The following is a 23,470-nucleotide window of genomic DNA, read 5'->3' on the forward strand; positions in this document are numbered from 1 at the left end:
ACTAATGTGTGCCCTCCTTTGAACAGAGAGGAATGGCTCACAACAGCCTCACTGCCTCGGTGGAGCAGCACAATCTGTCTGCTGCACCATGGCATCGCCGGCAGCCAAATACTCCTGTTCTTGTTTTAATGGGAGGGTTCTTACACATTGCTGGTTTTGCATGATGGGAATGAAGTTGGAAGTGCTTCCTGTTCCATTCACAAGCCCCGGGCTCTCCGTGCATTTCAGCTTCAAAAATGACAGCTGAAACCAATTAGGCAGAATTATGGGACGCCTAAGTCACATGGAGATTTATCATGACTGAAGAAGAGGAGGGAAAGGGAATGTATTGCATGGGAAGTAGAAGAGACTAATTTAATTAGAAGAGAATGACATTCACATTATTATTATGGAGAAGGGTGAGCAAAGTAGAGATCATTTCACGTCACTAGCCATGCCTTTGAAACGAAACGTCCCACCCTTTGTCAGAACACGTTTGTGTTTGAGTCTGATTTCTGAGCAAGATAGCTGAGCAAAACAGTTGATGTAAAAGTGAAGCACACAGCATATCTGAGGACATTTCTAGCTTGTGGTTTACTCATCTATTCATAATTAGAATTTCTTCAAGAGGAGAAGGGGAGTCATCAACATTTGTATTTTTTCCCTGCTTTGTTTACATATTCTCTCTTTTCCAGACCTAGGATGTAATGTATATAAACCTTGCTTCAGCTGTATAAATATCAGCCAGGATTCTTTTCCCTTCAGCAGATGCTTATGCGCAGTATGCTCACAAACATAAACACACACATGTCTACTTATAAACCAGAGTCTTGCTGAATAAAAGTGACTTTCATACAGTTACACACTGCCCCAAGTTTAAATCAAAACCCAAATTCATCAATTCATTTCTTCATGTGGGCTTGGAAGACAATATTTCATAAGTAAATCATAGTTTATATAGAGTTGTCATAGTAGTTGATGGTATGAGAGGGAAAATGAGTGAAAAATATTATAGAGAGAGTCTGAGCAAGTGTGCATTTTCTTTTCTTTTTTTTTCTTTTCTTTTTTTTAAAAAGTGTTTTCTTTTTTTTTCTTTTTTTTTAACTCCTGGTACAACTTTGTTGATTTTTGTTTAGACTATGGGCACTTGTGTTTGAAAAGTAACTTAAACTCTCTCTCATTCTCTGGTACCTGTAGGAGTTGTGATACTTGTCTCTGTCAGAGGGAGGAAAATATTAGCAAATAATTTAAGTTTTAAGTTTGGGTTAAAAATGGGTATTGGCTGATGTGCTTCTATATTTAGTTTGGAAGCAAGAGTAGGTGAACCAGCATTGCTGAGCATGGGTTTTTATGCCCTATCCTAGGAAGCACTGTGCAGCCTCTGGTCCATGTACAGAAATTGTTCCATCTAGCCCAGGAAGGGACATGGGATTCCTTCATGGAGGCCTTGTTACTTGAGGTGTGCACTGAGGAAAGGGTTTGTGTTTTAATGTCCTGAGAGAAGGTAACAGAAAGGCTGGGCAGGGCCTTTTCAAGGAGGTGTAGCTGTGTGTGCCAGAACCCTGAAGTTAAGGTGGAGCCCTGGAGCCACGATCTTCTGGCATACAGTAGTGAAGTGCAATTATTCGAAGGTAAAAATGCCAAAGTCTGTCTCAGATCAGCTATATTTACTTTTACTTTCAGCCAAAATGTCCATGGTATCTTGAGCCTCTATCTGGAGGACCCTTATTTTAAATATTCAAGTTGTACAGTATGGATTTAGAATTTAGGGGATGGATAGCCTTGGTGCTGTGGGTAGCATTAGACTATTATTTTGAAAACTGCCCCAAGTTTGGTCAAGTGATAAGCTTCAGAAAAATCATAAATTGTACTTAAGACCGACGTCTTTGAAGATTCCTCCTCTCTTCTCAAGGACTTTAGTCTCTCACTTCAACTATTGTAGCTGTTAATTTCTGACAAAGAGAAATTATTCCTGTGGAAGCCAGTAGTGGGAGGAGAGATCAAATTGTTCACTTAAAGCATAACAGGTTTTGCAGAAAACACTGTTCTGTTAGTGAAGTGGGAAAGCTCTTATAATTGGAGGACCAAGATAAAGATGGCCTGGGCAGTCTCCTTTTTTCACCCTTGTGGAAGTGCATGTTGTGCAGCTCTACTAAGGATTGTGTGGTGAAGGCATGTGATTGTTGTTGAATTTCTCTAATTTTTTGTGAATGTGGGAACCAGGATGTCTTCTGAGGTTCCTGCCTCATTTGAAGTATCATTTCAAGACTAGCTAGGTAATACTGCTGTAGAGAACTGGCTTCCACCCCTGCTGTATTGGGAATTGTCATCGCTAGTTGAAATTGCTGTCATTACAGATTTCTGCTATTCAGCATGAGAATCTCAGTCTCCTTTGCAAAAGCATTACACATTTACAGCTGTAACTAAAGCCACTGTTGCAGAGTAGTTGAGACAAGGCTCTCAGCCAGGCATGAGAAGGGCACAATGCTTAGGTGGATGATTATGTGTAGATTTATTGCTAATATGTATTTAAATATTACCAATGCATTTTATATTCCTTTTCAGACCAGTGTGCACCAAAATCAATAGCAACAAATCAGCTTCCCTGTCTCTGGAATGGCAGCATCCTGACAGTTCTTTCTGTAATGTCTACCAGGTGTTCTTAGCTTAGGACAAACCACATTGCCCATCAGAGACAGCAAAAAGGAAGAGGGTGTGTGTGGGGCCAAGGGATGCACCTGAAGACCAGAATATTTTCCACTGCGATCACAATCAGTCAAAACACAGAATAAAAAATAGTGCCAAATGCTCTGAAAAGTCAAAACCAAAGTTCTTAGAGCAGAATTTCCCAGATCAATGATTCTTAGGATTTTTTTTGTCTTTGCTTCATAAAAAAAGGAAGTAATGCCTTATGTCTCCTACATTGCTATGAAATTATTCTACGTTTGTAAAATGTGTCAATACCATAGCAATAAGCAGGGTAGGAAAACCTGTGACATTATTTCAGTCTTCAAAGCAGCAAAAAGGCCAGACTCTGCAAGCTGTTTGAGAATATAAGAAAACCCCCTAACTGTAATACAGCTCAGTTATTTTTTAATCAAGTATCTCCTATTCTGTTCAGTGAGTGTGTCTAATCCTGGGAAGGAAAAAAAGTGTGATTACATTAGACCTTTTAGGAGTTATCATAATCCACATTTAATGGGGAAACAAATAAAAGGTTGGATAAGCCCCATTAATTCTTCACTTTCCTAGCTTTTGAGTTCTACTCTATAGAAACTTGATCTATCTCTGCTTACTGTTTTTTGTGTAGCTGTTTTGAGCAGAGGAGTTCCAATTGATTATTTGTACATATAGGTGTGGGTACACTGGTGGAGTGTAAAGGGCAGGAACGAATGGGATTTTGAACTTAAACTAAAATATCACATGTTCTGTCAGCGTGATATTACTTTGGTGATTTATGTGTGTTAGGGGTTAACAGTATGGGTGATAGAGCTGTTAAAAGCTAGCTTGAAGCAGAATTGGCCTAGCCAGGTCCACTTGGGATCAGAAGGTGTACAATTACCTGGAAGTCTCTGTACTGCATTCCCAATATGCTGCTTCCCTCTGAGGTTGCCTGACCCTCTGAGACAGTGCAGAATGGACTGTAAAAGGTGTGTTGGTTGGTCTGTTTCTTGTCTTTGTACCTTGTTTCAGTATAGTTTTATGTTACTGCCAATGTGTAATTGTATCTTGAATTTTCCTTTAGGGTATATATTTTATTAGGTCAGGATGGTGACCACAGCAAAGACTCCAGTGTCAGAGTATGGCAGGCTGTATTTGCAGCCACTCTTCCACTTGGGAAAGCATATTGTTTTCCACCATGAAATATAGCATGAAGAAAAACCCTCCATCTATATAGTACAAATTTCATGGAATACCATTAAAAAACCGCTTTCATCCAGCTTACTCCCTTGTTTTCTTTTCTAATGCTTTCCTGAAACTTGCATTTGTTTTGTCTTCTTCAATGTCAGTTGTGCACACAGCACTGGAGCAGACACTTTGGCTGCCAAAAGGGAAAACAGGTTTAGAAAGAGCTGTCTCTGCAGCACTGTCAGTTTTCCTGGCTGTACTAATGTTTAATTCAATGTGCATTCGCTCCCTACCTTGGAAAAGGGGAGCAGCTGATGTTGCCTTTGCTTTGCTGCCACCTTCTTTTTTTTAAAGTGGGGAGCAATGTGCTCTAACATTTTAAATTGCTTCCACAGTTCTTACCATAATGTTTAGCTACTTTTATGAGAAGGACTCTTAGTTTTATGAAAGCAAATAGCTGACAGATTTGAACAGAAAATACTTTCCATTTCTTTTCCCCATCTGAATGAAGGTTTGGTACACATTCCTCTGTGTCTGTAGTGTGTATGTAGAGAAAAAAATAAATGCCAAAAGACTACAGCACAACTGACTGTAAGGTTTCCAGGATCCTGAGGAAATTGCTGCTTACCCCGACTTTCAGGCAGACATGTTCAATCAGTTTTTGTAAGTTTTGACGGTTAGACTGATGGCAGAAGGTTATATCAGGCAATTGGGAAATTGTCTTCATCCTTGGGGTAGGAAGAATAAGTTAATGATGGATAACACAAATGCGATCATCATTGATGTTTCTGTATGGAGAAAATGCATCCAAATAGTAACAAATATAACCATAAAAAAATGAGGTTATCCTCATCCTTTGTTACAAGTATATTGGAAATAAAAAATATGACTTATTTCTATTCCTAGAGTTGTGACTCTGAATAGGATGAGAAGCTTTTGGTGAATAAAAATATGCAGTTAGTGCAGCTGGTGTGGTAGGGCTCTGGGGAGGGGACCTTCAGAAGTAATGCTGGGTTTGTCTTCCTCTGATCTGGTTTCTGTCAGCTGACTGCTTGCAAATCATAGAAAACAGTAGAAAGTGAAGGAGGCAATGAACTTCCCACTTACCAGGTTATCAGTTGTTCACAAAAGCTGAAAGATTGAACTGGGGGCAAATGATAATTCCTTGAGCCAGCCCACTCAAGGGAGTGTGCCGTGCTCAGGGGCCACGATGGCTGTGTCTGAGGATGGGACAGCACTTCCCTGGCCACCCTAATGGACTCTCTAAAGTGACATTTCAGTCTTTTCTTTAAACATCTCTTGAACACTGCTGGTGCCAGCACTATTCAAAGACAGGCATTTCTCTTGAGTAACAGATAACCCATTAAAATTAGTTGATTCCCACAAATTTCTTATTTGACATCAGTCATCACCTGTAGTAATGGTGTTTCAGCTGATATTAAGGCAGATTCTTGTGCTAGGATTAGTACTCAGAACCTGTTAGTTTATTAAAACAAATGACAAGATTAGCAGATGACTTTGTTTAAGTGTGTTTTCTTGGTGTTCATACAGTAAACAAGACAAAAATGTGAAATGTAGTGATGCGTACTGAAGGGTGCCTGGCCCATTTGTGGCATGGTTTATTGATCCGGTCCCAGAAGGCTAACTGGGAGAATTGAAGAGGAATTTGTACCTTAAGGCTAAAGATTTTACAGAAATGAGGAGTAAGTCTTTAAACTTAAGAGTCTTAATAAGAGTCTTTATACAAAATAAGTAAAATCTTTGACACTAACAATTCACTTGTAGAATCCATCTTCAAATTTTCTTTGTAAATGCTTTCACTAACTTGTAAGCTATAAATTGAAGAATTGCTGTCTGTATCTTGCATTTTGGAATAAACTCTATTTTGCTGTATTTAGTGTGGTTTGACTGTTTGAGCATGCCCTCTGCCCTTGTGATACACATGCTGTTCATTTTGGGATTCAAGCAATTTCCTGCAGTCAGGGCTCTTGCTCTCTTGAAGCCATGTAAGAATTTGTGAAAATAGTTGTGCTAGTGCACAGCCTAATCATCCTGTGCATCTTTATGTCTTTACAATGTTAATTCTACATGCACAGAGTAGAATCACACTTGTAGTTTGTGATTTCAGAAGCGATTATGCAGGATAGTTGTGACTAGAAAAAATTTTGGGTCTTGGGTGTGAACTTTCCTATGTATCTGAATAACTCTGCAAAAGAAGGCTAAAGAATGTCTTCTGGTTTGGGAAATGTTGCACAGAGACACCATTCTGCTGTGTGGAAGGCAGCTTTTGTCCAAAACTCTCACTTTGAAAACTGCCTGTATTTAGCTGGGCTGTTGTGTATGTGAGGCAGGTATTGCCAAGTAGCTTTTCAAGGAATGTTGGATGATTTTTACCAGATGTGTTCAGAAACCAGATGTGGAAGGCAGAGTCTGTCTCTGAGTATTTTCTGGTTAATCAAATTCATATTTTTGGGTTTTTTTATTCTGAACATAATTCCAGAAGCTGAGTTGTGCAAGCACATTAGAGAAGCAACATGCCACTTGACTGAAACCATGCTGCTGGAGTGTAGAAATGTAAGAGAAGAATACAGAGAAAAGTGTTTCCATAATAAAAGCTATAAACATTTATTCATTTAAAATAACATTAATCTATACATTGCAAGTCTTTTTTTGTTTGTTTCTAATGAAGAGATTTCATGCTACATTTGCAGGAAATATATGTAACTATGAAGTGAAAACTTTGGTTTGAATTTCCCATGAAGTTCTTTCCTAAAGTATCTTTATTTAATGCCTGTACATGTACATAATATGTGCTTCTTTTTGAACTGGAAAGTACCATTCAGTACTCTGACATGCAATGCCTTTCAGCTTCGTTTTCTAAACCTTTAACCCATCTTAATTTGGAATCACTATAAAATTATATTTAAAGGGCAATGTTATCATGTGAACGATGGGAGCTGGATGTGAGATTATCCCTCTATGTTCTTCCTCTTGTGTCTCAATAGTATCTTTGTGGTGTTGATGGTGATACAAGTTTTAGAATGGTATTAAAATTCAGGTAATTAATCTACCAAATGCAGGGTGTTAGAAAAAATATTAATTTGCATTTGTTGAATATTCATATCAGTTATCAAGGCTGTTAAATAAAATGAGTGTAAAGGTACAAATGTGTGTTTGCACATATGTGGCTGAAAAAAGGAAATCTTGTTTTCCATTTGTTATGTCCACTCCTAAGTAGAAGGGTATTTATTGCTGCAGTCATATGGATATTAATATAGTTTTCTCCATCTGACTTTCTTTTAGCACACTGATTTATGTCAGTACATGGACAAACACCCTGGAGGGCTTCATCCAGAGAATGTGAAGGTAAGAGTCAAAAAGAGCACACATTCAAGGCAAATGCAGTAGCAGTAACTTTGCAAAAAATGTCATGTCAGTTGTTTCATAGAAACTGATTGCTAGCTAAAGGGAAAAAGCCTGGCAATGAACTGTATTTTAAAATATTTGTTTTCTTTGAAAATAATTACAGATTCAAGTATTTGACCATTCCTGCAATAGAGTTTCTGAGGTTTGTAAAATTGACTCAGAGCCAAAATATATTAGTGAATGTTGTTAACAGTGTTGGTAATCCCTCCCCTCCATTCAAACATTTGCTCTTAAGACAATACTGCCCTAAAACCCCAGGGTAAACATTCTTTAGGCTGTCAGTGCTAGATCTTCATTTAGGTAACTTAGTATGGGTTCATTAAGTTTGAAGGAACTGTAATTAATTTTATTAGCTGCATGTACTGCTTTTTATATGAACATATAAAATCTTCCCTAATCTTTTTGCTCACTTTCTTGGATGAGATCAGCATTTTCATAGCTGATCTCACTTTGGAAATTTTTTTTTCCCCTCTGAGATAGATACTGAGAATCATCCCACAGGAAGGAGAGAGTTTCTTAGCAGGATTTAATGGAAAGGTGGTTGAGTAGGGACTTGAGCCTGTTACTATTTGGGAAGTCAGCCAAATGCTTTCAGCATCAAATGGAAGCCAAGCAGACATGCAGAATGTGTCTTGTGTATATAAATCACTCATATTTGTTACAATTGTCATGCACTTGGACTTCAGTCCCATTGTTCTACTTTTGGAAGTGTTTAAGTCTTCACCTGTCACACTGGGAACTTTATTCCAGGATGTAACTTACTGCAATGTAGAAGTTCATGAAAACTCTCTCTCTTTTCTGGAAAAGCCAGAAGGCCTGTTTGGTTTAAAAAAAAGAGAATTATTTTAAAAAGAGGAAGTATTTTTTCTTCTGCAATAGCTGATCATTGTTGCACATCATGTAGCTTCATTAATTTTCTGTGTTCTTTGAATGAAAAGGGGCATCTACAACATATGAATTTTGATGAGAATTACTGCCATCTAAAAAAAAAAAAGGAAAATTCCTTTTTACTGAATATATTTGGGAAAAAAAACCAAACCAAAACCACACACACACACACCATGAGTGTGGCACTAAAGGGAGTGAGGTAGGACCTGCTTTTCGACCCCTGAAAGTTCTGAACTTTTTTCCCTGCTGTTTCCTAAGCAGAATTTCAGGTGTTGAATGTGCTTGTTAAAACAAGGGGGTTATGTTTCATTTCCCTGTGTGGATATGTTTATGTTCATTTCTCTGAGCTTTGGGATAAATGAAGACTGGCTACTAAGATTCTTTGTGCTGCTTCAGATTTGTCTTACTCCAAGGCTGCAGTGCTGTGTAGCTCAAGGCAGTAGTTGTTGTAACTGTAATTTTTCCCTTCTAAAAAAGACATAATAATTCACATAACTGTACTTTTATTTCATCATATCAGGACCCAGTGAGCTTTCTTTGAGGAGGATGGATATAGACAGTGTGGGTTGCTAGTAAGTCACTCCACTAAATCCTGAGATACCTGTCTTTTAAAACAGGAGCCTCAGAGGGAACTGCAGCAGCAGCATTTCCCTTTCAGATTTTGCTGCACGTGTTTCTGTGGCTATCTGTACCATCTAATAATGCTCAGCAACACCTTTGAAGCCTATAGACACATTAGAAATATGTATTTGAGTATCTAAGTGTAGAATCCTGATGTACTGCTGGTTCAAGTTTTTAAAATTACTAATGGATTATTAATAAAAGTGGAGGGTGGCAGGTGGGAGAAAAGAAAAAAAAATTGGAAGTTGTAGGAGATGGAACTTCAATCAGCAGACAAAACATGAGCAATCCCATTGAACAATTAACTTTTTCTTCTCTTAAATAATATTGACGAAAATCAGTTTTATATATTTAGTAGACTCTCTTGCCAGGCCAGCAACAAAGGCTAGCCTTAATCATGCAGTAATTGCTAAAACCAGGCATGATGATTTGAGTCCTACCATTTTAATGAATGAATCAGCCTGCTTGGGTTTTCAGTGTGATACCTGCTCTCAAAGCTAAATTAAAAATAGCCCAAGAGAGTGATTTCTTCAGCTGGGAGGACCAAAACCCAGTCATATATGCTAAGAATTCTCAGACCTTCCCCAGCATGCCAAACTAAAAACTTGTGCTGCTCTTTTGTTTCAGAGGAAGTAAGATAGTTATTTCATAACCATTTCATTTTAATGCTTTGTTGTGCTGTACTCACTTTGTTGACTTATGCAACTGGGGATTTAAGACTTTGCCACCTTGTTTTGGTTTAGCTTCTGGACAAAGTTGTCTGGATCCACAGCTGATTTCTAAGGGTTAAGCTGAGCTATATTAATTAGCCTTCTCTTCCTGCCAGCCCTTTCTTCCTAGAGATCCTTCAGTAATTTCACTTTTAGTCAGACTTTTGGACACTGTTTTTTCAGAATCAGTGGTTATGTGATCCCTAAATCCATTTTAAAAGCTTCCAGTTGAGCAATTATATTCCAGTAGCAATAAATTAGCCTCAGCTCTCTGGGGCTGACCTGTGGGATTAAGCCATTGATGCTCTCCCAGCATGACAAAAGACCTCCTGCCTTTTAATTTTGTTCTTGAGGAAAGTATTGCCTATTGATGGATATTCCTTTCTGGCTTGTTGCCAGTTATAAATACAAACCCACATAATCACACATCTTTCTTTTTCCAAAAACTATATACAGTAGTTCCTGTTAAACAAGCATTTTATAGGAAGGCAGATGCAAAATGATTATTTACTTACCTCTTGACTTCTATAGGATCTCTTCAGCTTAATTATATTTCTGAATTTTCTCTGTATTTGCTAAAGGCTAAAGACAATGCTTGTTCCCTCAGGCTTACTTTTAAATGAAGACTCATAAGTAGAATAAAAATCTAAATTACTTTGATGGACACACATATTGTTGTCCCCTCAGGTATTGTGTTTGACATTGCCTTTCTTTGTGGTTTTAAATAGGCTATTTGCTGTCACTTAACTGTTTTAAATAAAGACTTAGCAGGATATTATAACTATGTGGAAGTATAAAGAATATCTCAGCTGGCAATTGTAGAAGTCCAGGGCCAGTATGCTTAGGCAAATAAAACAAGATTATTTCCCAAAGTATTAGGTTTAACATTTTTATTGGTATGTATGTATTGACACATAATGATTTCAGGATTTTATAATTCATGGGTGGAGGTGCAAGTCTTACAAATAACCTCTGGCTTTAAACCCTTCAAGAAATTTGTGTGTGATGCTGAGACGTTTTAAAAATGCCTGTCCCTGGTAATGTTAAGCCAGTTATTCTGGTGACACAAACACAGTTATGTACCTAAAACATCTTCATCAGCTTGAAGAGAAATTGGCATAGAGCAGTTGTTTCAGTCCATATATTCTGCAAACTTCATTAGCTTCAAATATACAATGATTTAGGTCTTTGGTAGCTAACAAACTTGCATGTCTACCATTTATTTATAACTATATATTCATATACTGTGTACAGTGTTATAGTTAGAGATGTTGAAGAGAAAGTAATCAGTGAATAAGTCTGTGTGGAGTAGGCATGGCCTCATCCTCCCGTGTCTGGTTTAAAAGATGTCTTTCTCAATTTTTCCACAATTGAAGGCAAGCAATAAATCTTAAATACATGGCCCCACATATAATTATGTTTCTGCTGGAAGCTACTGCTGCAGCCTTGTCCATGACTGGAAATAGGAATTGATTTATGTGTGTACCGTGTGGTGCCTGCCAAGCTGCAAAATGTGCTATTGCAAACTGAGGTACAAGATTTGCTCCTGACTCTCCCTCTGCTGTTCCTCCTGGCCCAGGCTATGGAAATCTGTACTCCTGGCTTTCTTTCCTACAGATGTTGCAGCCTTCAGGGATAGTCCATGATCAATTGGAACATCTGGATTGCTTCCTACAGCAGGAACTCTAATGGGTCAGAGCAACTAGCTGACCCTACCAGTGATATTTTATTTAATTTTTTTTGTTTTGTTATGATCTTCATTCTGATTTATGTCCCTTTCTGTCTGGTGCAGGGCTATCGCCACCAGTCTGTTTTCTTATCTTCTTGGTTCTCCTGAGCTTTTGTTTGCAGCTGTGCATAACAGGCTCTGGTTTTGTAAATTCATAATTTAAGTATATTTTTATTTGTGCATTTTAGCATGTCCTGTGAAACTGTAACTGTTCTTAGATCCTTCTAATCATATCACCTTTATTTTAACTTTTACTCCATATTATTACATTCCCAGTAATGCACATAAATTCATCTTTATGCTTTGATGCATTCATTTTATAGTTGAGTTTGTTTATTGTAACTCCTATTATTGGTAGAATAAGTGGAGCAAAAGCTTGCATCTGTCATGCCTGCATTACTTGTTTGCATCCCTGCCTTAAAAATAAATCTATTAATGAAAGCTAATTTGCTTCTTAATTAGTGATGCTGCCTTGAGATAGCTGAAGTCTTTTGAGAAAAGCATCCTGAATTTCTTCTCTCTGCCTTTTTTCTTCTACTTGCAGTTAGAGGTAATATTGATTTGTGTGAGCATTTGACAGAGTAAAAACCCCATCTTTGGCAATATAAAAGGACACTTGCCTCTGACCCACTGTTCCTTAATCCATGCGACACCAGCCTGAATGACAACGGGTTGTCAACCAGACAAAAACTGTCCCTGTCCCTTAATTGCTCTCCAAATCTTTTACTTCAGGCAACTTGGAAGCCTCCTGTAGTCTTCTGTGACCAGAGGGGGAAGGAACTTCCAGTTTGTTCTTATTCTATCTAATATTGCTGCACTGATTTGTTCTTTTCCCTGGGCACCTTTTCCCTTCCTGGGGCCAAAAAGTGTTAAAAAGAAATAGGCAGACCCTCTTGTTGAGCATTGCATGCAGGCAACAAGAATATTCAGCCTTCTCCCAGGAGTCTTCAAGACTTCAGCTCTTACCCATCTCAATTTTGAGCCTTCCTTTCTCCTAGGAAGCAGGACACAGCAGTCTTCTGTGCATGATGGATGGATATTTTTGAAGCAAAACCTCAACTAACTAAGCCCTATCCCCACCAGAACCCTTTAAAATGTGTTTTATCACTGCAGTACTGAGTCAGGGTATATAGCAAAATGTGGATTGGGATTTGGGTACTAAGTTTCCTAGGGCAGCCCAATAATCTCTGTAAAAATATGCTTATGTTTCAGTGAGAATATAATTAGTTTATCTTAAAACTTTTAAAAAATGTTTTTAAAGGAATGTAATAGATAGTAATTAGTGACATATAATGGGATGCTGCAACATTTTTCTGTGCTAAATGCTCAAGAAGAGGTCAGTCAACTTTATAGCAACTGCACAGTTAAAAAAAATCTAGATATGATAAAAATATTTGATTTATTAAACCAAGGGTTTAATGGTGGTCTCCATAACATTGGATTGAAAATGTTGAAATACACTGATTGTTATTATATTACCTGAAATCTCTGGAATTTAGTAATTTATAGTATTAATGTGTTCCTTGCTGCACTGCAGCACTGTGAACATTGTCCTTAAATAATGGTTTCAGTTTTTAATGTTGAATCTGCTTTTGTCAGATGAGTAATTTTGGCACTTAATGACTAATGTGAAAATTAATAATCTGTGTCAAAGCCATAGGTTAGTTGTCATCTGATGTCTTTTGTAAACATTAATATTTATCACTGAACTGATTGCAGCTTTAGGATGGTCTGAAGCACAAAGGGTAGGGGAGCATTCAGAATATGCATGGATTATGCAGCTCCTGTGTCGTATCCATCTGAGGCTTACTTAAGTCACGTAAGCCTCACTTAAATGAAGCTGCTTGAACTTTGGCAGTGGCAGAGCATGGCATACTGGCTCTTGCTAAGCAGCAGCTAGTAAGATACAAACCCATGTGCTTGTTAGAAAACCATAATATCTGAAAAGTAGCATAAAAATGCTTTAGGTTTTAGGTTGCAGTTGTGTTAGCAATGTAGGCTTCCCTAGCATGTTTCTGTTTCCTTTCCATTGGGTGGTTGTATCAAGATCTGTGGCGTGGTCAGGAGGTTTGTGTTCCCCCTTTTCTCTGGGGAGACATGTGTTGGATTACATGCCAAGTTCTGCATCTCCTTGTGACAAAGACGTGTTACATGATGTAGGTGTGTGAGCACCTGTGTGTAACTAGAGGTGTCTGACCAGGAGGCTGACCATAGATGTAGGTGCACAGGATGTGGGGACTTAAACTATGGTAGTAGATCCAGCTATGATGAGTTTTCATGTCACTGACTCAATGGGGTTTGAGGAAAAGAATCTTTGAGGTGAAAACGTGCTGTGGTGGTCCTCCTAAAATTGGTCATGCTGCTGATGTGAAGTTGAATTAAAAGTGTATTTCAGCAGGCTATATTAAGTAAGAGGTGATGCTGTTTAATGTGGTTGAGAAGGTGCTATTTTTCATTCCTCGATCAGTGAACAAGCAGGTGTGCAGCAGACAGAATAATGTTATGCCAAATTAAGGTCGTCTTTTACACATGGCATTGAGAATTGATTATTTAAATTAGACTCTTTAGTTATCAGACATTAAATATGGGATCAGCATTTCAATCTACTTCATGTCAGTCTTGTCACTTAATAGTTTGATAATATGCACAACTGTGAACAGTTAATGCAGAATCTTCATTAGCATGTTAAAATTCATGCTAGAAGAATGTCACTTTCATAAGTGCACTTGTAATTTATTGTCTGTATGATCTTAATGATTCACATATGACAAGAAAACATGTATATTATAGAGAGAACACTTCAAAATTTTATAACTGGTGAGGCAATAATTGCCACTCTGACCTACTTCAGCATGGAAGTAAGTTGATGAAAGGTAAAAAAGCAGATTAGATTAAATTGAATTTATTTTTACTTTTGCCATTCAGAAGAAAAAACCTGAGCCTTCCACTTACTGAACATTAGCAGACGGCTATAACTGATCATGAGGGAGTGTCTTTATACTCAGTTAATTAAGCACACCTTCCTCATTGCAAATGACTGTAGTAGTACCCAGAGGGGACAAAAAATGATTAAAAGAGCATCAAAGAGAATAGAAGTTAGCAAATTAACACATTCCAATCTCTTTCCTTTGCAGTTCTGCTGGAAGTAAGTGGAAAAATCTGTATATATACATTTTTAAGCGATGATGTGATACACATTTCCAGTGGCTGTACCATATGTATTTCTGTGTGACATTGCCTTGGTAAGACTCTTGTGTAAGAAATGCAGGAGCAAGTCAGAGGCCTTTATAAATGCATTTTGGAGTGGATTGTTTTAAATGTTTTTTGGAGACAAAAAGAACGTTGATGACGAATCAGTTGATTCCAGGGAAGACAGATAAGAGAAACCTTTTAGTGAGATAAATCTTATTATGATCCTGAAAATCTTGCAGATTCAAATGGCTAATGATTTTTTATTCAGGTTTTCCTTACTTATGGGGATGCAAATTTGTCTCAAGTCGATACTTTGTTTCTGGAACTTCTTCCAACAATTTAAGCAACAGAGCCAACAAAGATTTGGCCTAAAAAGTGCAGTTCCCCAGCTCATAGAAGTAAAAAGTTGGATTTTATCTCGTGGTTATTATCCTGGTTGAGAAGAGGGAAATGAATAGCAGACAAAGAGTAATAAAAAAGATTGTTCTCAATGAGCTTTTGACATGCCAGCAGAAGTCACAGGGAGACATTTGTCATTGCTTTCTGTGATAGTACATATTACCAGGTAGATTTTCCTAATGAGAATGTTTTAAAGCAAGTAGTTCTAAAACTCACAAATAGTCTAGTGAACCCAAATGGAACTGAGTAATGTGTTCGGTTGTGTTTATTTCCAAGGCTGTGAGATGGCACTGTAGTGATTTATTACCTCATTTTTGCCTTTTTAAATAGCTAATAATTTACAGAAGCCTGTACTGTCCTCTGGATGACAGGGAGAACTTTACAGGTTGCAAGTGTGAGATGGGATGTCTCAAATTTAGTTTGTTTTACTGGTATTTTTAGATTTGATGGCCAGTTAAGACTAAATATGATTCAATTGATGCTGAATACACATTTGGGAATTCAGATGATTGTGTGATACCCAGACAGTGTGCTTTTATACACAGAGCAAGCAGGAGCATTTGTGTAATCAGTGATGGATGATTATAAAGCTTGTGCTGTATTGTGTACTATGTTACAAAAGTAACTATACTAATAGAGCAATATGAGCTTGCTAAAGGAAAGACACATTAATTCAGGCTTGCTTTCAGCTTTCTTCTGAAATAATGTTAGCTCCTGGTTCAGATTATCTCAGCCTTTTTTTGCAGTCTTTTGCTGCCAAAAGGGCAGAACCAAGAGTTTTGCGCATCTTCCGTAAACTAAAAAGTTCTTTGTAGCTTACTAATTCTGTGTAGCTTTCTACTTCTGTATCCAGGGCCAGGTCTTCTATTCCCACAACACAACATGAATTAAGGGAGATCAAATGAAGAAAATAATTTAGAAATCCCTCTTTGCCATCATGGAAAGACTTAAAAAAGGCCCCCACAGGCATCATTATTCTGTCTTCTTGGCGAACATCCTTTCTGTCATTGGGCTCTTCAGTGCCTCAGCACAGTCTGTGTTGAAATGGTACATTTTCTGGAGAATCTCCCTAAGCATCCCTAGGGAAACTTCTGCTTTTCATTTACCCCAGCATCCTTTGCCAGAAACTCTCTACCACCTCTGGTAATGGAGGACAACTGTATGGAGTCATCTGAGTACTTTACACAGGTTACCTGTATGTGAGTGTTCCCCTTCATCATTAGACTGGAAAGAGCTTTCTGAACCTGAGTCAGACAGCATTAGCTGCTCTCAGTCCCACCCTTTAGATGTGTTTTGTATGGCCTGTGTCAGTGTCTAACTTACAAGCTCATTCAGAGGCCAGCAGATAGATAGCAAAGTGTTCTGCAGCACAGAGGCCACCAGGCAGCCACTGGATGCCTGCATGAGAGGCTCTAGGTTGTACACTCACCCAGACTCATTAAAACACCAGGCAAGCTGGGCTGTTTATCCAGATAGCTACAAATCTCTCAGAAAATGTTATATTTTAAAACAGCTTTGGGCATTTGGTCAAATGTTGCATATAGCTCAAATGGCTATCCAGGCATTACACTTGAAAGACTAGGTGGGTGCTAACTCACCCCTTTGTGGAGTTGAGGGCTTTCTCTTGTAAGTTTTAAAAACTGCTAATGTTCTTTTAATATCACAGTCCATAAACCCTGAATTAGCTTTGACCTGCATGCATTTTTCTTGCTGACAATGAAGAGTCTTCATTAAAATATGTTGCTCATTAGAGTGAGAGCTGCAAAGCAGTCAGGGGAAAAAAGGTATTTTTTAATGGCTATAATAAAGAAGCAAGACTTGAAGCCACAAGTGTTAGGTATTTTGTCTGAATGTTAAGTGTTGACCTTCCTAATATTAAGCTTTGCTGAAAACCTGACTTCTAGGGACAAATCCCTGCCCTGTTTTCTTGTCTTTTTCAACTCTTACCACAATGACCTTTGTCATTTTGTGAGTCTAACTTTATTACCGAAACCTTTGTTTTTTCTAATAAGCTAGGAACTGTACACAAATGATATCTTAGTGAATGATGTCTGAGTTTGTTTATTGCAGTTTATTCAATACCTATACAGACTTGTGTATGACCATGCAAGTATTAAAATTACTAACATAAAAGCTAAAGAGCTATGAACCTGTGTTGGTTTTACTGTCACAACCAACCTGCTGAAATACGTGTTGAATTTGCCATTGACTCCAGCTGCCATCCTGAGGCCTTGGGAAATGGCAGTTCAGTTGCTTGTTCAAAACCCCCTGATAAAACCCCAGGCTGAGGTTTCATAGTGATTGGAATTGAGTGAGATGGAGAAAGGAGCAAGTGAGATGAGAGTACGACCGTGATAGGAGGTATAGTAGATGTTGATTGCAGACTGGGTATATGGGTAAGGATTGGTAGTACCTCATCTACGATTCCTTTTTGTCCTTGTGAAGGTAATGCAGACAAGCTGGAAAGAAAACGTGTTCCTTGGAGAAGATTTTCCTCAAGATCAGGAGAGGGAACTTGATTGTGAGAGGGCAGAAGTGTTTTATGAGGAAGCAGAAACATTTTTTCCAATTCATCTTTTCTTTTTGTGGGCTAGGAAACTGTTGGAAATTGAGAGGCCTCCCTTGGTGTTTTCTCATCCTAAGCAATCACAAAGGGCCTGTGGTTTGCAGAATGTTTTGCTGCCAGACATTAGGCTTGTGCTCACTTAAATCTTTTCACATTTAATATTACCTAATAAAAACAAAGAGGAAGAGAAAAGCAAAAAGAAAAAAAAAAAAAATCTGAGTTTACCCTATAATGAATTCAGGGAAGTTTTTTTTTTCCCCCTTGTCTTCCATGAGCTTCCTCCAAGGAGGTGTGAGTGAATTAATTAACTTTTGGGGAAGTACTTAATGAGTACAGAATGTCTACAAGTTTGGAATAAAACTACATTCCAAAGCTGTCCTCAAGAGCAGATGTTTATTCTGTTTAGCTGTGAAGTTGTTGGGCATTTTTTTAGCACATTATGTCAAATCACTTGAGTCTTTGCACTAAAGCCAAATGAAAGACATTAATAAATATATTTTGTATTATTATAATGATTAAGTGCTGTAAGCTACCATGATAATTGAAATTTCTTTGTATATTTAGAAGTAATGTTTGAAGTTAAATGCCATTGATTTAGCCTAGCAAACTGGTTATTTTTCCCATCTTTTTATTTAAAAAATTAATTATTCTGAAGCAATTTAATAGAATTAAATCGATATTTTTGGGCTGTAATGAAAGCCATTTCTGCTTCTTGCTCTTATTAAAATAGTTTTTATGTACCATGAATTCCACTTTAACCACAATTCAAAAAGGAATGTGCATGTTACTTATGACTTTTCTGTTATTCTTTGTTTCTGTATTTTGCTCTTAGGTTTCCTCAGCACATTGTTAAACCCAGCCCTGGCAAGAAGGTGATTGATATGGCTCTTTGTGCCCTGGCTAAATAGCTAAACACAGAGTGCATTGTGTCTGCACTCAGGGAAAAAAATGAAATGCAATTAAATTCATTTCACCTTCAGTAACATGACATTTCTGTTTCTTTCATGTCAGCCTTTATTCTCTTCTATAATCAGATTTTGTAACCCTTTTTATAATGTCTCTTCACTTCAGTAATCAGTGAATAGGATGCTTGTGTTGCAAGTTAATTAGAAATTCTCGTGTGCCTGAGTTGACTTTTCCCAAATCCTTGGTGTGGTTTCCACATCTTCCTAGAGAGCACGTTCTGCTGTCCTCTGAGCTGTGGGACACAGAGTCCGTAGCTGCTCTTGAGTCCTCCGTGTTTAGCTTTGGAAGGGATTTGTGTGCTCACATTTAGAAACTGAAGTATTTCTTAAAATATATCTGGTGGAAGGAAGAGTCTCTACATTGGGATAGGTTCTTCATAACAGCAAAGAAAACTCCTGGGAGTTCATTCACCCTTTGTACTGACAAAACCCATGACGGTTAACACAGCCCTTCACAGCAAGTGTCTGAAAGGATGCGGGAGAATGATGCGTGCAGGAGATGAAAAGGGGAGCACAAAAGATCTTCTTCATCCAGCTCTTTGTTCATAATTGTAAATTACAGAATACACAATAGTAATGCTTAGTTTTAGGAGTAAGCATTGATAGAATCCAGGGAAGGACTCTAAGAAACCAGGAGGTGAGTTAGGTTTCTATCTAAATTTACTTTAAAGACTACTGCAAGTAGGTTTCAAAAGTTGTCTTTAGGTTCAGTGAGGGTTATTATTTCCTAGTGAAAAATACATAGGAAACTCCCATTAAAATAGAAGGATAAAATCTATTTTATTTACAGATTTCCTTGGGTACACGGGCATTATTGTTATACTATTAATTTCTTTGTTTTAGCTTCAGTTTTCCATCCCCCAGCCTTATCTCCCCATCCCTATCCACCCTGTACTGTTGTTTCCTATAATTAGTGAAGATACACATCTGTCTTCGGGCTACCACCTAATCTTTAAGGCCATATGGGTAAATGGAATATAATTATAATTTGGTAGAAATTATGTGCCTTCTGCACATTGTTGTATTATTCTCATTCTTTTTAAAGCAGTCAAATTGAATCGATGACATGGTAGGGCTTGGAGGCTGGGTTTAGTCCTTGCAAAGTAAGTATATTTCAGATGGAAATTTCATTGTGTTAAATTTGGGTGGGAATTAGCCAGATTGGGAGGAATTCTGACACAATGTTACCGCAATGTGCAAGTACCCTGCATATTGTGAAGAAATCACCTGTGGTTATATGCAAAATATTAACAGAGGTCATTTTTTGTCCCCCTCTTTTTCAGTTATTTTTATTTCAGTTGCTGCGAGGACTGTCTTACATCCACCAGCGTTACATTTTGCACAGGGACCTGAAACCACAGAACCTTCTGATCAGTGACACGGGGGAGTTAAAGCTGGCAGACTTTGGTAGGCAAGCAGTTAATTACAAGTCTCTTATAATGTTTCAGGAATGTCAAGACAGATGGTTCCATTGACTTCTCTTCCCCTACCCCCACCCTATTCCTTAGACACACCTTCTTCATTGTAGATAATGGCACATTTTTCTCCTGAGTGAAGAAATTGATTATGGTCAACAAAATGCTTGATTAAAAGGGAGCAAGTGAAAAACAAGTATCTACTCCAGTTCTCTCAAGGAAGATCATGCTGAAAGTATTTCCATTTTATTTACCATGGGACCTCTGAAGTAGAATTAAAAACCTTTAAAAAGGAAGGAAAAAAGGTAGAGAGAGACCTGAGGAAATACAGACTGTATAAAAAACACAATCATTTTATGGAAGCAGCTCTAGGGTTGTGAAGATCTGGATTAACTTTTATTAAATGGTCATTGAAAGAGACTGAAGGACACAAGAATATGTGTTCCTTCTGTAGAAAAGAGGACACTAGCATCACCTGGACTGCTTTCAGTATCCATTAGTTTTTTTCTGGGGAAGCCTTTAGTGGAGTATAAAGTCAGGATAAATTATCCACTGAAATCTTAGCCTTTGGCCTATTTTTAAATTTTTAAGCTGTTTTCTAGTGGCTACACCAAGGCAAGTACTCTTTCCTCTAAAAACTATCATGAATGCAGATGTGGAAAATGGCAATATTTTTCTTTAGTGGTTTTCACAAAAGGTTGTAGGAATTTCCTTCTTTCCTGTAGGTCAGCTTCTCAGCTACTGATTCCAGCAGTACTTTTGAAGTAAGCTGAAAATAATATGACCTATTGGTCTTTTAAAAATGTCTTTTATTTTATGTCTGCTATCCACATCATGCTTCACATTTCATGCAGCAGCAGTAATGAGGAAGCCTTGTGTGCTAATTGGCAATTTCACTGTTAATGTAGTCGTGAGGCTTTGTCTTTTAATTAGCGTTACTGCAATTAACAGCTCAGTGTGTATTTGCTATGCTGGAGAAGGGAACAGGACTTAAGGTAGACACAGTCCACAAGAACTTGATTGGCCTTTAGATTGTCAGGCAATTAGAGAAATAATATTGGAAGCAATTGTCTCCTGGTTTGTGTACGATTTTTTGTTGTCATTTTTCAAAACTTGCTGTTTTTTGAAATAAACGCTTTAAAAAGCCATTCATGCATGTTGCATTTTACTATGAGCTTTCATCTCTTAAGGATATGAAACAGGTGCATCATTCAGTGTTCTTGTAGTGAAATGTGAGTTAACCATCTGATGAAGGTGCTGTGCTGTTTAATAGTTTTGTTGTATCATTTACATGTATAGAACCCTATGAACTAATCTGACTTTCAAGTATCCCCATATTATAAACCTTTCAGGAGATTGTAACAATGTTCTTCAAGTTCTCTAGCTTTGTGGAATGCTGAAAACCATAAAAAAATCTCTCAAACTCTTTTGTACGTAAAATGTTGCCTATGGTGTGTGTTACTGAAGCTCTATGGTCTATGTGGCTGGGGAGAAGGAAACTTTTTTGCTGAGCTTTTTTTTTAAAAAAACCAACAACCTGCCTTTCACCAGCACTATTAAATGCATTGCTGGAGGTGTGGACTGATCACAAATGTCCAGCTCAGACGTAAGTTGACTCTCTGGCTGTGTTGCCTGGTGTTGCCATAGTGCAGAGGACAGGGTGGGATGCTTTTTCATGCCCTGCTATAGTAGAAAATGTGACTGTCTATCACTTGTGATGAAATTGTTGTCTCATTGTAGCACCAGGCTAAATATCCCAGTGATGACATGAAAGGCTGGATTTTCACAGCTTTGTGTTGGCAGCAGTTTAAGGTTGACCATTGTGTATGGTTTTCATAGTGGGACTAGAAATGTATAAGTACAACCAGAAAGAAATACACAGTGGCAGAGACATGAATGTGTAATATTGTGCTGAGGATATTTTTTCCCTTTCAAGTTTGCCTTGACATAACAGAAACATCTGCGTAATCTACTATTATGCACAGAGAGATTATGTATCTCCTTTTTTTTTCCTTTTAAAGCTAGATTTTCTTTCATGGCTCATGACCTCATAAAACTGAAAACCAGATGGGTTAAATTTCTCTTCTGAGAACCAAGATGAAAAACTAGAACTGATGAGGTTAAAGTCTGAAAGGTCATGACCTCTTTCACTGGAAGCATGAGAAATGAGAGCACACCTGTGTGCTTTCTGTGTGCCCCTGTGCATATTTATTTACTTAAATACTGTATTATGATAGCAATATATAATTATTATTATTTAAACTTATTTAAATACTATATTATTATATATCTTCTACCTTCCCAGTATGAAAGACTCTTCTTAAATACGATCTAAAATACAGTCCTATTTCTCTTTATGATTTTCTCCCACAAATGACTGATTTGCAATAATGTGCTTGGAAAGGAAGTCAGTTTAGATTGTATACTTGATTAATTACATGAGGAGCCATGTGGAAATTAGAAAGATGGTTGTTTTGCTTTCAAATGCACTCAAGGCAGGAGAGAACCTATCAAGAAATCAGTTTCTGTTAGAGAAAGGATTGCCTTTGCTAGCATAATAAATATAAAATCCTAGAGCAAAGGCCTTTTAGTCTCTAAGGACAAGACCTTCAGATTTTGGTTTCTTAAGTTTACTAAAATAATCATCATCATGTCTGAAGTTTTTCATTTGGCGTCAGGCTTATTTAATCTCTTCACTGTAGGATATCAAATACTTAAAAGTAGGCTAGTGGATCACAGTTCTTGAATAAACAAGGTAAAAGAAAGGCTATTCATATCTGCCAGTGCATTGCACTGCGGCTGAAGTGGAATCTTTGAATAACTGTGGGCATGTGTTTTCTATAGCAGGACTCCCAGACATAGATAGTTCACCGTGTGGGAGTGTCTTTGTTCAGATGAACAGCGGTTTGCTTTTCTGTTCATTGTGCTCTAGCTGCTAGGAAATGAACATTTATGAGAAGACTCAGCAGTCAAATGAAAAGGGAGAACAGAATATAGAGGCTTTATCAAATTAAAAATGGATGACCTATAAAAAATGGCTTTCTTGAGAAGATATAATAGGGGAGACTACATCTTGAGTAATTGTTGCTGTGAAAAATAGTCCTTGAACACCATACCTGCATTCTTTTTAAAATCTAATTAAAATTCCAGAGGAAAATAACGTATATTAGGGATTCTTACGGAATGAAGTGTACAAATTATTTTTGATCCTGTGGTGTGAATTTGGTTGTCTGAGTTTGTTTATTTCCCCTCCTGCATATATCAGTCTAAGAAATAAAGTATTTTAAACCTCTAATGAGTAACACGGTAAGAAATTTGCCTCAGCCTTCAACAGAAAGACTAGTAATCCTCAGGGGCACCAACCCCCTGAGCTGGTAGGCATGGACAGGGAGCAAAACAGAGCCCCTGCAATCCTGGAGGAAGTAGTTAGTGACCTCCTGTGCCAGTCAGACACTCCCAAGTCTGTGGATCCAGATGGGATTCGTGTGAGTGTACTGAAGGAGCTGGCAGAAGAGCTCATCAGGCCACTCTCCATAATTTATCTTCGATCCCGGTTAGCTGGGGAGGTCCCAGATGCCTGGAGGTTAGCAAATGTGAAATCCATCTAAAAGAAGGGTCTGGGGACCCTTCTGGGTCTGGAGAAGGTCGGGGGAATGACAGGCCTGTCAGTCTGACCTCAGGAAAGGACCTGTAAGCATCATAGGATCCAACTCCTGGACAAACCCAAGAAT

The 23,470-nt window shown here is 37.9% G+C and overlaps 1 protein-coding gene across 6 annotated transcripts in view; it reads left to right on the forward strand.

The window, feature by feature from the left end:
* CDK14 (cyclin dependent kinase 14) overlaps window positions 1–23,470 on the forward strand; it is a 342,956-nt gene that overhangs the window by 138,318 nt on the left and 181,168 nt on the right. For all 6 annotated transcript variants that reach the window (XM_015618267.3, XM_033511841.1, XM_015618268.3 and 3 more), the window contains 2 exons: window positions 7,132–7,194; window positions 19,608–19,731. In XM_015618267.3, the coding sequence (XP_015473753.1) occupies window positions 7,132–7,194; window positions 19,608–19,731 (187 nt within the window). The remainder of the gene's footprint in view (window positions 1–7,131; window positions 7,195–19,607; window positions 19,732–23,470) is intronic.

The sequence above is a fragment of the Parus major genome, chromosome 2 (genome assembly GCF_001522545.3).
Source record: "Parus major isolate Abel chromosome 2, Parus_major1.1, whole genome shotgun sequence".
Taxonomy (NCBI): Eukaryota; Metazoa; Chordata; class Aves; order Passeriformes; family Paridae; genus Parus; species Parus major.